Below are 17083 nucleotides of genomic sequence, written 5' to 3' on the forward strand. Positions count from 1 at the left end.
AGAGGACAAGGGGAATGTAAATGAGTGTCTAGGACTGACACAAAACCGAAGCGTGTAAGAAGTAGCCCTGTTCATCATCTACATTGAGTTCCTCAAGGTAAAATGAGCATAATAGAAGAACAGAAAAGCAAATGCAAGCCCTCTCAAGGACATCAGAAAAGAGGAAATTCCAGTCAACTAGAAAGATCAGTGAACGGAAAGATCAGCATCTTACGCAGTCAAAATAAAAGAAGGGGGGGGGTGGAGTTTTCAGTGGCATCAGATACAGCAAAGGATTGGAGGAAGAGAAGCAACAAGAAGTGATCGGACTAGGGGAGGTTCACAGTGGTTTCTGAGGTTAAGTGGTTTCTGGGTAGGTAGGTGGTTTGTTATATAAACACTGGCTCCTATAGAACGAGATATTTAGATGAACATCTTGGTTATATTAGAACATTAAAGAGTCATTATAATTAGACTCACTCCTTCACTCATTTATTCCATTAGCATTTACGGTGCTCTCCTAGTGCCTAACTCCACTAAGCTCCATGGGGTAGGGCACCTAATAGAAAAGCCATAATTAAATCACAATACTCCTTTCTTAGAAGCAATCTGGGCAAAGTTTTAGAGACTTCTTTAAAAATGAAAGTCTCACTTCCCTGTAGCTATTTTCAATTTATATATTCTTTTCTAATATAGTAGCTTTTTCTTTTCCTTTTTTTTTTTTAATTAGGAAGGTTAGGTTTGCTGACCCAGAGCTAGGGGCACCAATTTGGAAAAAAAAAATAGTAAAATCAGAATACTGTGAGGAAAGGCAGGAATGGTATTTTTATCTTGTGTGAGATTTTACTCTACAAACACAGAAACCCACACAACATAGTCCAAAGAAATCAACCCAGTTTCACACACACAAATGCTTATATTGCCTTGCATCTCATAACTTAGCAGATTTGTTTGGCCATGCCACTGGCAAATTACTAACTTGGATGTCGATTGGGAGGGTAAAAGAGCAAATTTCAAAGAATCTCATGTGAGCTCGGAGGGAAAACAGAAATGGTATTTCTACCTTGTATGTTTGTCCGTACTTCGATGCCGACAACATAAACTGACCGGCCACATGGAACAGGCCATGGAAAACTACCAAGCATTCCACAGCTTCAGAAAATATGCCTACAGAGCTCTGTGTCTCCAAGTGGAGGTCAGAGGCCCCCTTGCAGTGCAAACATCGGATGTCTGACAGTAAGGCAGCCCACTGGATGCATTTGACACGCCAAAGACGAAGAATCGTTTTCAATTTAAACATGGGTATGCTATAGAGAAAAAGAGCCAGTTTGCCAGATTCTTATAAAAACGAAGTTTCAAAGGAATTTTTTTTATGAGGACTCAACTGCCCGCCTATGTCACAGAAAGAATTCATTCAGCGAACTATTATGGGTTATGTCAGCATGGGAAGGGGCACCGGTGGAAAGGGCATCAGCTTGACTTACATCACTAGATCCCCAGTGTCACCAGCTGTTCTCAGCAGCGAAGGAGTATGAAACTCTTGACTGCTCAGATAGGATCTGAGAAAGCCAGGGCACTCACTCACTCATCGCCACCAGAATTCAGGTTTCCAATCCAGTATGCACAACCATAGGGCAGCTTTATGAGTAGGCTTTTGTAGTGTGCCATCCAAAATGAGCCCGACTTAAAACCAACCAAGCCACTCGGAAGCATACTGAGAGGTGTACTATTTTTTTCTTTCTCTACTTCCCATATTTTAATTTCCTACAGTTGTTTTCAGTGAGGAAAAAAGAAACTTTTTTACAAACACTAAAGAAAACCTTTAAAGGCTTTTTAAGATTAAAAATGTCTTTGAAAAACTGTTGCGATGACCCTTGAAATGCTTATTTCCATACAGTCATTAACCCCTATGCCTAGAAATCTGACTTCTCGAATTTGGAGTGTAACCACCATTGTATTCTTAGCATTCTTATGTCGGAAGTCACACCTATCAAGAATTCAAGAATATCTTTTTTACACAACTTCAAGCATTTCAACACAAGTATCTGAACTTCATGAACTAGGTTTTTTGGTTTTTGGCATCTCCTAATTGCCCAAAATGGGTTTCATTATGAAATTTTGTGTTTGTGTACATGCGTTCATGGGGGAGTGTACATATTAACACCTAAGTGTCAGGTGCCATCCATCTTCTTTCCTGTTTCTTGAGACAAGAGTCTCTCATTGGCATGGAAGTCACCAAGTAGGCTAGGCTGGCTGGCCAGCAGGCCCCAAGGATCTTCCTGTCTCTATCTCCCCAGCACTGGGATTACAAGCATGCAACTCCTTACCTGGCTGGTTTAAGGTAGGTCCCAGGGATAGAACTCAGGTCTTTGTGCTTTCAAGCCAAGGCAAGCTGTTTAACTGAGCAAGCTCTCCAGTACCATAGGTTGTTTGGGTCTCATTTTCCTTTTTTTTATTTTTTTTGCAGGACTAAGAATTGGGGTCCCATACCTGCTAGGGAAATGCTCTACCCATGAGCCCCAGCCCCAGCCTTTTATTACATTTTTATGCATGTATATAATAAACTCAGACCATATTCCACACTAACCTTCCTTGTGCCCTCTTCCCCTCCAACTGGTCACCTTCCTTATCACAAACTGGGTAGTTTTGGACCATTTTATTGAGAATAGTAATTGACTCATTACCATGAATTCGGGGACTATGTGATGAAACAGGGTTCACTATTGGATGCACAGACTCAAAGTCAATGAACTAACAACTTCATTATTCTAATGATACAGGATGTTACATGATTTCTTACGCAACTTTTCAATGCAAACTATCTGACCAAAAAAATCTGACCTCTTAGGAAAATGCTAAGCATGTTATTTAATAACTTGAAATGTGATCTTACCATAGAGAATACTATTTTTAGATGGAGATATTTTTTTTTTAATAACAGAGTCAAGGTCTTGGCCTTACGTTTCATTCCTAAAACTGGGACTCCATGTGGAAATGTAGGGCTTCACTTTCTCAGTGGAAAACAACCATTCTAGTAGATTTTCTAAAAATTAAAATAATTCTTTTAGAGGAAATGTAGTGTTTATTGTATAAAGGATGTATATTTATTAATCAAGGATACAAGCCAAAACGAACACTATTAAAATTAACCAAAATGTTGACAGTTGATGTGAACTATTATTTCAGCTTGGTAAGGAAGATCTAGCTAAAGTTAATCAAGGTAAGTTCCATTAAATGCATAAAGAAAATACAATAGTTCTGATACCATAAAAGTAATAATAATCTTTCAAATAACAAAGTATAATCGGTATAAATGCCTTAGTTTGGAGACAAAACTACATACACTGTGTGCTGAAAGCAGATGTGTCACAGAACATCGGTAGTGCTTCCTAGTTTCAATGCTTTGCACCCAAAGCCTGAGACAGTTCCCACCATCCAGGAATGCTAATGATGGGCACCATCTGATGACTAGCTGGAAAGAAATTATACAACATGACTCTGCCTATGAGCAGAGACTAATGAAACACTTTCCTTCTTGGTGCAGATTAGACAATCAAGCCACATAGTCTTGACTAGTTAGAGGCCCACTCAGGGAGGCCAATTTTCTATCATACTACAGCAACAGCAGATTCATATGGGTGAAATTTCCATCAACACTGAATCAAAATAGCAAATTCACAGCACTTTTCACAGTCCCCACACTGAGAAATAAAATTCAAGGGAAACATGGTATTATTTCATCTACAATTTACTAGCTCTTCCAGTGTTTCAGAGACTCAGGGATATATGAATAGGGCAAAAGATGGACATAGACCACAATACATAAATATCTTGATGAATCAGCCTACTGGTGCTGTTTATCAGGCCAATTAGATGCCAGTCTCCATCCAGGTGATGATAGCTCATAAGGGTAACCTTCAACCTTAATATCCAAAAATTAAAGAAAAAGAAAGGTCAATTGAGTTGTTACCTAAATGTCATCATCTGCATTTGCCTGCATTCTGATCTATTCCCACTAATGAAGACTTCCCCATAAGCTCCCAGGCTGTACCCCAATTAAAATATGACAGGTACACGAGAGATTAATTCAGCCAGTAACAATTGCCCCCAACATGTGGTTTCTGGTTTAAGCCAGATGAATTTCATACATCTAAATCTAGTCTACCAAAAATATTTTTCAACCAAGCAACACTCTTAAGCACTGATTAGGTATAGTGAATGAAAATTAAGATCTAGGGGAAATGCCAAGATTAATCAAGAGCAGAACGTATTTCCCCTAACAGTTCACAAATTAAAAGTCAAGGTTAGATTATTTCTCCCTACTCTAGGTCAACATACATGAGAAAGGAGACCTCTTGTGATCTTTAGGTTGACATGTGTAGATGAGCACTTAAATTCAGACATGCTCTTTCATTGAACAAATGCTTGAAAAAGCAAGCACGGATAAGCTACCTTAATACTTTTAGACCAGCCTTGCAACTAGAACCCTGACCCACCTAAACAGTGCTTGACACCAACAAGAAGATTTAAATAAGCTACTGGAGAAGACCTTGGAAAACTTAGTTCATAATTCATATGCACAAGCTACCATAATCTCAATATGAACAGGGTTAAAAACCAAACTGAACGCACCTTAAAGTAAGAGAGAAATAAGCCCGTGTGTCTACTGGTTACACTATTTCATACTGATTATTTGTTATGGCACGTGAGAGGCAGTAGGCGAGAAAGATTCCAATTAGCTGTTGAGAAAATATGAACAAAATTAAACATACACGTATAAAGAACTAAAGAGCTCAGGATATGAATGTATTCTCATTTTATTTGTAATTCACCAATAATTTTCTTCCTTAATGTTTTTTTTTCCATCTGACTAATTAAGGTAGCTACTTCTGCAGTGCCTAGGTCACATTCAAAGACCCTAAAAAGCTTTTCTACTAACCATGACACAGAACTTCACAACCTTCACTAAGGGAAAACTCAGGAGTCATGGGTCAGCTACTGAAAACAAAATGAACATATTGTTTATAATACACATCTTATCAAGTAAAATCCCAACCAATGTGGACAAGTAATTTCTTGGATGCACTTGTGCTGTCCAGTACAATAGACGTTAGCCTTATGTGGCTGCAGAGGACTTAAACGTAGTTAGAACAGCTGGAGTTTTACTTTTATCTACTCCTTAGACTGAAGGTGGCTAGTAGCTGTTACACTGGTGCAGATTTAAATAGTAAGGAATGCTACTCTGTAAATATATTGAGACTAGCCTTGCACTAGTCTTACTTCTATAATGCTAAATGTAAAAAAAAAACACCCACTTTAAAAATTCACTCCAAATCATACACAAACTTTTCATGCTACAGTGAACAGCACAACTCGGAGGAAGAAATTCAATTTATAGTAGAGATTTGTGTGATCTATTTACAACCCATCAGCCAGTTGCAGCTCAGGGAAAAAAAGACTTCAGTAAAGTTTTAGAACCCTGACTGATACTGATCACAGAATAAAAGCAAGATTCCTATCAATTTATCTTTCGACCAGCTATGAGGGTAGTGTGTCTTCTCACAGTTAACTGCTTTCTGACAATATGTGCTGGGCCTGGGACGTGGCTCAGTGGTAGAGTGCTTGACTATTGCTAAGACTCTTGGTTCAAGCCCCATTCTCTCTCTGTCTCTCTCTGTTTCTGTCTCTGTCTCTGTCTCTGTCTCTCTCTCTCACACACACACACACACACACACACACACACACACACGTGTATGTATATATGTATGTTGTATACTTACTGGTAGGATTAAATTCTAAGTCTTACTTTTATAGATTCAAGGCATGATTGGCTAAGAGGCTATGACGATGGGAATTAAAATTTAGAGTTATTTGTAGTCGTGTAAAACACAGGAGTCAGGAAATCCTCCACTTAAAAAAATTAACTAAATAATGACTCAATTACAAATCAAAATCAATAATATACATCCCAATTAAGTCCCATGACTTCACCATAAGAAAAGCCAGAGGGTTGCTATCCTGTGATGAACAACTGACTGCTTTGTGAGAACTGAGACTTCTCTTACATCGTCTTCACTATCCAGTCCCCGAAGCAAAACTTTCATGTCTTAAAAATGAAACCCAGCTGGGTGTGCTGGCACATGCCTTTTATTACATCACTTGAGAGGGAGAGGCAGGTGGATCTTCTTGAGTTCAAGGACAGCCTGGTCTAATTTTGAGTTCCAGGACAGCTAGGACTACGTTGTAAGACTCTGTCTCAAAGAAACAAAATCAAAAACAAAACAAAACAAAAACCTTCTTATCCCTACAAGAATGAGACATTTCAAAAGAACAAAGAAAGTTTACCTGAAAGCAAGCAACTCCAAAAGAAATTCCAGCCACGACTCCCATTTCCGACTCTATAATTGTCATTACCTTTATGAAACAACCCTAAGGGCAGAGGGAAAGACTTTGGTTTCAGTACAAACCAAGAAAGCTCTCCTCTTCTTCCTGGCAATTACTACTTCGATCAGTCAGCTGTCCCCAGAACATGGTGGTGAACTACTATTAGCCCTGGATTATCATTTTCCTGAAACCCAGACTGTTTCATCTACCCTCAGTCTCAACTAGTTCCACCATTCGGATTGTGCATTGGAAAGTCGCTTGCTAGTTGTATGAAATGCAAGTACCAGCTACCCCGAAAACTTCAGATCTGTATATTCATGCGAGTAATACTTGTGTCCATTCAATCCTCAAATACCATCAAATGAAAAGTCCTAAAAGGATCCTTACCTCTTCGTTAACTTTATCTGCATCCCTGTGTGGAAAACAACCTTCCAGTTTACAGCAACTCTTGGGAAACCCTGTTTCTGAGTAATAATTAGTACCTTTCCAATCCCTGTAATTGGTGACACCACAACAATGCAACTGAAAAAAAAAATTTCAAAAGTATTTGTAGCCGTTCATATTACTGGTTTGCAACCAAACAGTTAATCTTACATCATCTTCTATTATAATAGGTCACCCAAACAATAGGTAATGTACTCGGCAATCTCTCTTCTTGATGAATTCAAGAGACTGGCACTTGAACAATAAGCATCAAAGTCTTTGACCGGCTTTACTGCCCTGTCGTAGTTGGCACTACCAGTGTTTGTCTATGATGTAAGTGGAGAGGAAGAGAACAAGGACACGCAGGTAGGATAACACAGAGCTATGTAGTATCACCCCACACCGGTTTTCCACACAAGTGGGAAACAGCTGGCGGCCTAGAGCCAGCCAGCCTTTCCTCTGAAGCAACAAGGAATGTGCTTCCCTCTTGAAAAGGCACCAGCTCTACCCACTTACCGTACGTTGGATCTTGTCTACAGCTTCACTTCTATAATCCCTTGTGGAATTGTATTCCTTCAAAGCGTTTTCATAGTTATTTTTAAAGCTGTTCTTAATCTGTATCAGAAAAGTAAAATGCCAATCAACAAGCATTCAAGAAAATACTTTGATTCTTCTACAGCAAATAAGAAATTCTCATATCTGCCCAATGGTTAGATCTTTGATGTGTGGTAATTAACTTCCATGGTCCAATTTTGTCTACTAAGGGATATCGTTTGACTGAAAGGACTATTAAGTAAGGTGTTACAATGTAATACCTACAAGCTAAAGGGGCTATGAGAGCATGTACTTAGCCTTCAGCCTTCAGCCTAAATATTTCTCCACAGACAAGTCTGATGCCTATCCAATGGGGCTGCAACTTTTTCCTTCCGAAGACCGCACTGACAGTTCAAAGGGCACTTGAACACACCCTCCCTACTTGATGAACGGCTTCACAACAGTGCCATGCTCAGTTGATTTTAATACACCATTATTAAGATTGCAATGATTTGCATTAATTAGATCTTTTCAATATGTGACTTCTGGGATAGTATTAACTTTGTTATAAACTTTGTATTTTACTTTCCTATTAGTAATGTTATAAAGGTCCACTTTAAAAGGTGTTTGTGCACCAGATTACAACTAGAAGCTAGTGTGACTGTGGTACCATTTTCTTCTAGTGATGATCATTCTACAAATGTTTGAATGCTCATTTACACTACAAGCATGTCAGAATTTTTACTGGAAATTCACTATTTGTCAGATGCAGATTGAAAGCTCAGCTTGAAATACAGCTTGAAGGGGTTTTTAAAATTAATGAAAGCTGACGAACTGTGCTCCTTAATTTACCCGCGATAAGAGGGCAAATTTTAACACGGTAGGATTGTCTAATTCAGGCTTACCTCATGTCTGAAAACAAATCCTACAATGGCAGCAACTAGTTCGACTAAGAAAATGAGTGTCAGAAACATCGCGTACTGTAAGATAAAAATTAAAAAAAAAATTCAAGTTAGTACAACAAGACTCAGCAGCTGCAGGGAGGGGGGTGGAATTCTGTGCAACCAGTTCAACATATTTTCATTGGAAAGGGTAGGGAAAGCAGGAATAAAATGTCTACTTAAATATGGAAGCCAGTAATGGGACGGTTAGGTTTTTTTTTCATAAGGAAAGGGAAAAAGTGTAAACAGCTGTGGTCAGTTCTGAGAAACAAAGATGCCAGGCTTGCACATGTGAGACTTTTCTAGGAAAACCAAGAATAATCTAAAGAAATCAAGGACTCACCAGTTTTAGCATCCATGCCGAGGCTCTACAGGTAGCAAAACAACCAAAGGTGCCCAACAGAATGATAACAGTGCCTGTGCCGATAAGCACAAAAGGGACATTGGTGGCCTTCTCATTTAAGAGGGAAAAATAATTTTCCAGGCTCACCTTGCCCCAAATGCCAACGGCAAGAAGGATAACACCAGTGATCTACGTGAGAAATCAGAGAAAGAAACCATTAGGCACCATAAAAGCTTGTATCTTCTATCACAAACTCAGTAAGTGTCTAAGACACAACGTGTGCGAGAATTAATTTTAGCAGTCTGGTTGCCACAGTGTGATAGGATAAGGGATGGGGGTGGGGGAGGGCAGGTGCCCATGATGCAGGAAAGGGTTCTGCAAATAAAAGAAGCTTATGGACAAGGCATCTTCTCAAAATTGCATACATCTGTTTTATTGTGTAAAACACATACCCAATGGCATACGCGTCTAGAGATCAAAATTTCCTTAAGCAATTTACTCCCGACAGAGAAAGAAAGCCATCTTGTAAGGGGGAGGGTCAAAAGCATTTCTGGATTCCAGAAACTTCTTGCATCCCCATCCCCAATTTAGGGATGGACATAGGATACAAAGGGGTGGTACACAAAAGAAAAATCCAAGGATAGACTGGCAGGAATAGAATCACACCATACTTACCTGTGAAAAACTCCCCTCTTATGAAGCAGTGAAAAGAGAGATATTATTATGCAAAAGACCCCTCAAAGGGAAGGAGACAAGTCTCTCATCTCCAAAGGTTCAGAGACACCATCTGTGCTCTAGGAGCCTTAACTCCGTTCTTCATCTCTCTCTCCGACCTGGATCTCCTGAGACATCTGGGTCCCACTTCAACCAGGCACCTCACATCAAGATCCCAGCGCCAATGCTACAACGCCCCAGCTCCAATCTCAGGGACCCCAGCACTGTGGCCTAGACCACTCGTCCCCAGCGCCGGGGTCTCCGGAACCATAGCCGCCCAAACCTCATCCCACTCCAGACCTGAGGTTCTCTGCTCAGAGTCACACCCACCACCTAAGCCAGGGTTCCCCAGCCGTTCCCGTGTCTCACCCAAAAGATGAAAGTGTAGATCAAGAGAACGCTTTTGAAACAAGTAATGACTGGTTTAGTCTGCAGCCTCCGAGATGGGGACGCCATGACTAGCCCGAGACCCTGCGCCTCCGCACGGGGCGAACACTCGAGCCAGCCAGGCGCGGGAGTTCCCGAGTTTCCCCGGAAATTGCCGAAAACTTACGAGTATCTGCAACTGAGAAGAGCCGGAAACACGCTACGATTTTCTAGAGGGTCAAGTCTAGGAGGCTGTCCGGAAAGTTGCGACAATTTCGGAGCGCCCCCTGCTGGAGATTACTTATATAAAGGTTCTAGTGGAGCTTGCTTCATTCTTTTGTTCCTCCCATGGAATCTTTCCCGCCTCCCACCCATTAGTGTCCCCCAGTCTTTTTTTACTTCATCGTTAAGTTGTCTATCACTGCCCGCAGTGCTGGAAGGGCCAGCCTTCCAGGTCCCTAGTGCCCTAAAAGAAAAGAATAAAAACAAAAGTTAGATTGCCCTCCACTTGGATACGATTTTTGCTTCTCATGGGAACAGGGTAGGGATATTTTCTTCTAATCAAGTTTCTATTACTTACATAAAAAGTACATAAATACATATTAATTAATGAAGTGATATAGGCACCTTGATCTCCCTTTTTCCTGACGCATTAGTTCATCCCCTAGTGTTTTCTTTCTAGAAATGGAGGAGAGTAATAATGGGGTGGCGGGGGGAGACTATTCTAGTCTAGACTTAGACTAGTACAAAGACTCAGCATCAATATATTGATTGATATATATTCCTGTTTCTTTCATAAAAAATATATCCTTTCATGAAAGATTGTAATCTCTGGAAAACTGAGTTGAAACCAACACCAATCGTACAAATTTATATGTCCCTTTGTCCATACAGTGAGACACAGCAGTGAAGTTTTATAATTGGATATCCAGACATTTAAAATGTGAGAGTGAAAAATGCTATTTTCTCCTGCTAGATTATGTGTGTAGGTTCTTGCTTTGGTGTTATGTATTATGAACATATTGATCTATATTTTATATCAAAGAATACATATTGAGGACTGGTTTCTTTGCGTTAAGTGTGTGCTATCACTACAGGGCAATATCAGTCTCTATGAAATATACTTTATATTCAATACAGACTTAACAGCCAGGTTATATGTTCATGGACAACAAGTAGATGCCCAAATTTTTCTACTTGAAATTTTGCTTGAAACACATGCTACCACAGAAACAGAGAACAGGAAAGTTCCATTGACTTGATCATGCAAAGCTTTCCTGCACTTTAAATATTGACCTAGGACCAGTTCCTATAACACCCAACCAGATGTCTGCAGTCCAAGGAAATAACACTTGGAAAATGAGTTACTTCATTGCCAGGGTTTATACTAAGTTTTATCCCCAAATTACAAAGATGTGATACACAAATGCATGGAAAATGGAGTGTGTGTCTGTATCTGTGTGTGTATCTGTGTGTGGTGTGTGTGTGTCTGTGTGTGTGTGTGTCTGTGTGTCTGTGTGTGTGTGTCTGTGTCTGTGTGTCTGTGTCTGTGTGTGTCTGTGTGTGTGTCTGTGTGTGTGTGTCTTTGTGTGTGTGTCTATGTGTGTGTGTGTCTGTGTGTGTGTGTCTGTATCTATGTATGTGTGTGTCTGTGTGTGTCTCTCTGTGTGTGTGTCTGCATCTGTGTGTGTGTGTGTGTGTCTGTGTCTGTGTCTGTGTGTCTGTGTGTGTGTCTGTGTCTGTGTGTCTGTGTGTGTGTGTCTGTGTGTGTGTCTGTATCTGTGTGTGTGTCTGTATCTGTGTGTGTGTCTGTGTCTGTGTGTCTGTGTGTGTGTCTATGTGTGTGTCTCTGTGTGTGTGTGTCTGTATCTGTGTGTGTGTCTGTGTGTGTGTCTGTCTGTGTGTCTGTGTGTGTGTCTGTGTCTGTGTGTCTGTGTCTGTGTGTTTCTGTGTGTCTGTGTCTGTGTGTGTATCTGTGTGTGGTGTGTGTGTGTCTGTGTGTGTGTCTGTCTGTGTGTCTGTGTGTGTGTGTCTGTGTCTGTGTGTCTGTGTCTGTGTGTGTCTGTGTGTGTCTGTGTGTGTGTCTGTGTGTCTGTATCTGTGTGTGTGTCTGTGTGTGTGTCTGTGTGTCTGTGTCTGTGTGTGTATCTGTGTGTGTGTCTGTGTGTGTGTGTCTGTGTGTGTGTGTCTGTATCTGTGTGTGTGTCTGTGTGTGTGTCTGTGTGTGTGTGTGTCTATGTGTATGTGTCTATGTGTGTGTGTGTGTCTATGTGTGTATGTGTCTATGTGTGTGTGTCTGTGTGTGTGTGTCTGTGTGTGTGTCTGTGTGTGTGTGTCTGTATCTGGGTGTGTGTGTGTCTGTGTGTGTGTCTGTGTGTGTGTCTGTGTGTGTGTGTCTGTGTGTGTGTGTGTCTGTATCTGTGTGTGTGTCTGTCTGTGTGTCTGTGTGTGTGTGTCTGTGTGTGTGTCTGTGTGTGTGTCTGTATCTGTGTGTGTGTGTCTGTGTGTGTGTCTTGTGTGTGTCTATGTGTGTGTGTCTATGTGTGTGTGTGTCTGTATCTGTGTGTGTGTCTGTCTGTGTGTCTGTGTGTGTGTGTCTGTGTCTGTGTCTGTGTGTGTGTCTATGTGTGTGTCTGTCTGTGTGTCTGTGTGTGTGTGTCTCTGTGTGTGTGTGTCTCTATCTGTGTGTGTGTCTCTATCTGTGTGTGTGTCTGTGTGTGTGTCTGTGTGTGTGTCTGTGTGTGTGTGTCTATGTGTGTGTGTCTATGTGTGTGTGTGTCTGTATCTGTGTGTGTGTGTGTCTGTGTGTGTGTCTGTGTGTGTGTCTATGTGTGTGTGTCTGTGTCTGTGTGTGTCTGTGTGTGTGTGTGTGTCTATGTGTGTGTGTCTGTGTCTGTGTGTGTCTGTGTGTGTGTCTGTGTGTGTGTCTGTGTCTGTGTGTGTCTGTGTGTCTGTGTGTGTGTCTGTGTGTGTGTCTGTGTGTGTCTGTGTGTGTGTGTCTGTATCTGTGTGTCTGTGTGTGTGTGTCTGTGTGTGTGTCTATGTGTGTGTGTGTCTGTAACTGTGTGTCTGTGTCTGTGTGTCTGTGTGTGTGTGTCTGTGTGTCTGTGTGTGTGTGTCTGTGTGTGTGTCTCTGTGTGTGTGTGTGTCTGTGTGTGTGTGTCTGTATCTGTGTGTGTCTGTGTGTCTGTGTGTGTGTCTGTGTGTGTGTCTGTGTGTGTGTCTATGTGTGTGTGTGTCTGTATCTGTGTGTCTGTGTCTGTGTGTCTGTGTGTGTGTGTCTGTGTGTCTGTGTGTGTGTGTCTGTGTGTGTGTGTCTGTGTGTGTGTCTGTGTGTGTGTCTGTGTGTCTGTGTCTGTGTGTGTAAATGTGTGTGTTTATCTGTGTGTGTGTCTGTATCTGTGTGCGTGTCTGTCTGTGTGTCTGTGTGTGTGTGTCTGTGTGTGTGTCTGTGTGTGTGTATCTGTGTGTGTGTCTGTGTGTGTGTCTGTGTGTGTGTGTCTATGTGTGTGTGTCTATGTGTGTGTGTCTGTGTGTGTGTCTGTGTGTGTGTCTGTGTGTGTGTCTGTGTGTGTGTGTCTATGTGTGTGTGTCTGTGTGTGTGTCTGTGTGTGTGTGTCTGTGTGTGTGTCTGTATCTGTGTGTGTGTCTGTGTCTGTGTGTGTCTGTGTGTGTGTCTCTGTGTGTGTATGTGTGTCTGTATCTGTGTGTGTGTCTGTCTGTGTGTCTTTGTGTGTGTGTCTGTGTGTGTGTCTATGTGTGTGTGTGTCTGTGTGTGTCTGTGTGTGTGTCTGTGTGTGTGTCTGTATCTGTGTGTGTGTCTGTGTCTGTGTGTGTCTGTGTGTGTGTGTCTCTGTGTGTGTGTGTCTGTATCTGTGTGTGTCTGTCTGTGTGTTTGTGTGTGTCTGTCTGTGTGTGTGTCTATGTGTGTGTGTGTCTATGTGTGTGTGTGTCTGTATCTGTGTGTCTGTGTCTGTGTGTCTGTGTGTGTGTGTCTGTGTGTGTGTCTGTATCTGTGTGTGTCTGTGTCTATGTGTGTGTGTGTCTGTGTGTGTGTGTCTGTGTGTGTGTCTGTGTGTGTGTGTCTGTGTGTGTGTCTGTATGTGTGTGTCTGTGTGTGTGTCTGTGTGTCTGTGTCTGTGTGTGTATCTGTGTGTGTGTCTGTGTCTGTATCTGTGTGTGTGTCTGTGTGTCTGTGTGTGTGTCTGTGTGTGTGTCTCTGTGTGTGTGTGTGTCTGTATCTGTGTGTGTGTCTGTGTCTGTCTGTGTCTGTGTGTGTGTCTGTGTGTGTGTGTGTCTGTGTGTGTGTCTGTGTGTGTGTGTGTGTCTGTATCTGTGTGTGTGTCTGTCTGTGTGTCTGTGTGTGTGTGTGTGTCTGTGTGTGTGTGTGTGTGTCTGTGGGGAGGGGAGAGAACATACTCCTATAAACACTTTGAGGTAAAGTCACCAGGAAATATTGCAGACATCCAGCTTTTAAAATGTTTACCATAGCTACAGAAGGGCATCTGAGGGAACCCGGCTGTTAAGTCTATGTAAAGCTTCATTCTTAAGCTAACTGGCCTTATCTGAGGAGTCCTGTATTAAAAACAACAAACATCAAAGGAAGTCTCGCTAACTCCTTGTCATCCTGAAAAGAAGGTTTCCTCTGAAGTTTAGATTTGTTCCATGGCCTGGGAGGAATTTTCATTGTAAGCCTGAGAGCAAAGTAATATTTCTGTGGCTGAAGCACAAACAAAACAGCCCAAGCTAAAAGGCACATCTTATTTCCAAGAATGTGTTGACTTTCCTTCCCCCTTCCTCTGCCACTCACAACGCTGCTTTGTTTGAAGGACGGTCAGTGCCAAACTAAACCGAAAGCTGACATGGAAATTAATATTCCTATGGCCACAACACCTTGTACCAGGGCCTCCTGCCTTGCTACACCCAGTTTCTCCCTGCCGTGCCACCAAATCCAGAAGCTCAGTTTAGTTCACATTTAGGCTGGGGTCTGGATCCCAAACCAAAATGACAGTTGAGTTCCGTCTAAAGCAGCTTGACATATGCTTCTCTGAGCCATAAGATAAATGTATTCCTTCAAGTACTATTGGCTGCAGTACTGAGTGCCTTGTACCAACCACTGCAGCTAAGCCCTTGCTACCCGCTACCTCCTGCCTACATCACAAAGCTCCTATTATGAGCTCAAACCTACTACTCTCCTCGGTTTACAGGTGAAAACCCAGGTTCAGAGTGGCTGAGTAACTTGCCTAAGACTAAGCCCCGCGTACCTCTGCTTCCTTCATCAGACACAGGGCACGCTCTGAAATGAGACATGACTAATATAAAAACCAACAGCTATCTTGAGTCAGATGGAGCCAAGATTGTTCCTGCTCAGACTCTGAATCACAAATAGGTGCTCTGCAGAGTCCCTGAAGGGCCTGCTGCCCCCAGTTCCACCATGCTCTTGGGGAGGGAGAACTTCCGCTTTCGCCTTGGCTCTAACATCCAGTCACTTATGTAGTAACACCGTCTCTGAGTGGTAAGGTAGAGACTCCAATCTTTCTCTTTTTCTAGTTCAATCTGATATTTTCTCCGCATTTTGGGCAAGAAGAATATACTCGATCCCAAAAATGTAAGAAAATATTTTCCTTAAATATTTTGTTACTTACGTTGTGTTCAACATTTAGTAGAGATTTGTGTCTCTTTCCTATCAAATTCCTGTAACCTTCAAGATTAGGTTTAAATGGTTTTCTTTGGCAGACATCAGGCATGGGAAACATCATAAACAAGAACTCACTTTAAAGTCAGATGTCCTCTGTGGCACCCCAATCCCTTAACCCTATTAAACCCTCAAACAAAATCTTAACTCGTTCCCACTGCCTTGCAAGCATGAAATATCTGCTCCACACCAAGCCCAATAGGACTATCTTCTGAACAAGACTTGCTTCCTATTCCCTGCCAACCTTTGAACATTAAAGCTATTTCCTCTCCTCAAAGTCCACCTTCACCCCAACTCAGTGACAATGTTCTCCCTCCCACATCCCAGCCCTCTAACACTAGTACTTGTAGTCTGACTACCTTCTGATATTAACTTAGACCATTAGTCAGTTCCTGAAGTACCTACTCACCTACTCTACATCCTGATGTCTAGATGTTCAGAAACTACTGAAGAGCCTGTGGGGCAGGGCCACTGCACCTCCTTTTAAGCCCTCTGAGCACCTAGGACATAATGCTTAATTGATGACCTCATCCAGTTTTCAGCCAATCCCTGTTTAGCACATGGCTCAGTAAGATCATGGCTGGTCTAGGAGTAACAGCTTATTTAGTTACTCAAGGACCAACTACTTAAATTAAATAAAAACTGTCTAAATCATTCTAGTATTACACTGTCACAAAACAGATAAATTAATCTGAGCTACATAATGTCTTCAGGCATTCCTATTCTGTCTTTGAAACCAGTAAAAAAAGTCAGAGTATATTTTATCTCTTATTCACATAATAACCTTAGCATTTTTACTTTCTTATCCTTTTTCTAACATGCCTTCACTTTCCCTTGGCTAAACACATAAGATAAAATTTAAAAACACCTCCCAGTTATTTTCTTAAAATTTAATATTGGGTGTTATACCATCTTATACATTATAATTTTATCAACTGCTCAACATATGCAATGTCAAAGCTTACTTTCCTGAATGGTTATATCTTTTTATTCCCTATTATGTCTTGCATGTTCCCACTATTTCTTCTTTAATTGTCTTTTCTATGTCTGTCTTTTCTATTCACTTGTAACTTATTGAGACAGGGTCTCAGTATGTTGTCCTAGCTGGCCTGAACTTGCTATTTAGACCAGGCTGGCTTCAAACTTAGGAAGATCTTCCTGCCTCTGTCTTTTCAGTGCTGGGATTAAAGGCATGTACCACCACACCTGGCCTTGTACTAATATATTGTGTACCCTAATAAACTTGCCTGGAGATCAGAGGACAGAGCCAGCCACTAGATTAGACATAGAGGCCAGACAGTGGTGGCACACACCTTTAAGAATATCACTCAGGAGGCAGAGATCCATCTGGATCTCTGTGAGTTCAAGGCCACTCTGGAAACAGAGCCAGGCAGTGGTGGCACACACCTTTAATCCCAGTACTGGGAAGCACACTTCTTTAATCCCAGGAAGTGATGGCAGGGTGAAGAAAGGTATACAAGGCGTGAGGAAACAGGAGCTAAGGCAGAGGATTTTAGTCAGAGGATTCGTGGAGTTGGTGAGGTAATAGGTGGTGGCTGTGGCTTGCTTTGCTTCTCTGATCTTTCAGCTTCCATCCTAATATCTGGGTCTGTACTTTTTATTAGAAGACAATCTTAGATTCGAAGAACATGACCTTATTTATTTTTATGTGTGTGTGTGTTTAGTCTGAATATATGAACCTCT

General features: G+C 41.6%; 1 protein-coding gene across 3 annotated transcripts; it reads right to left on the bottom strand.

Moving 5' to 3' along the window:
- Positions 1–3709: 3709 nt before the first annotated feature.
- Tspan6 (tetraspanin 6) lies at positions 3710–15872 on the bottom strand. 3 transcript variants are annotated; one of them, XM_059250881.1, is made up of 10 exons: positions 15789–15872; positions 10084–10150; positions 9872–9974; positions 8605–8793; positions 8226–8300; positions 7303–7401; positions 6751–6885; positions 6325–6408; positions 4612–4718; positions 3710–3901 (listed from the first exon to the last, which is right to left on the bottom strand). In XM_059250881.1, exons 4-9 carry the CDS (start codon positions 8614–8616, stop codon positions 4650–4652), a joined length of 474 nt encoding a protein of 157 aa, XP_059106864.1. In that variant the 5' UTR covers positions 8617–8793; positions 9872–9974; positions 10084–10150; positions 15789–15872; the 3' UTR covers positions 3710–3901; positions 4612–4649. The 3 variants fall into 3 exon arrangements, with proteins under 3 accessions (XP_059106864.1, XP_059106863.1, XP_059106862.1); XM_059250880.1 differs by having other exon boundaries at positions 9872–10150; XM_059250879.1 differs by lacking the exons at positions 9872–9974; positions 10084–10150; positions 15789–15872 and adding an exon at positions 9688–9796.
- Positions 15873–17083: the final 1211 nt, after the last annotated feature.

This window comes from Peromyscus eremicus, chromosome X, assembly GCF_949786415.1.
Source record: "Peromyscus eremicus chromosome X, PerEre_H2_v1, whole genome shotgun sequence".
NCBI classification, from domain to species: domain Eukaryota; kingdom Metazoa; phylum Chordata; class Mammalia; order Rodentia; family Cricetidae; genus Peromyscus; species Peromyscus eremicus.

Bases quoted from the DNA above. Each gene is read 5' to 3' on its own strand.
- Tspan6 (XM_059250879.1), bottom strand. From the start codon at position 9,774: ATGGCGTCCCCATCTCGGAGGCTGCAGACTAAACCAGTCATTACTTGT. The intron at 8,301-8,604 runs GTGAGTCCTTGA...TTTATCTTACAG, and splicing joins CGGCATGGATGCTAAAACTG to TACGCGATGTTTCTGACACT. The intron at 6,886-7,302 runs GTAAGTGGGTAG...TTTTTTTTTCAG, and splicing joins TAGACAAGATCCAACGTACG to TTGCATTGTTGTGGTGTCAC.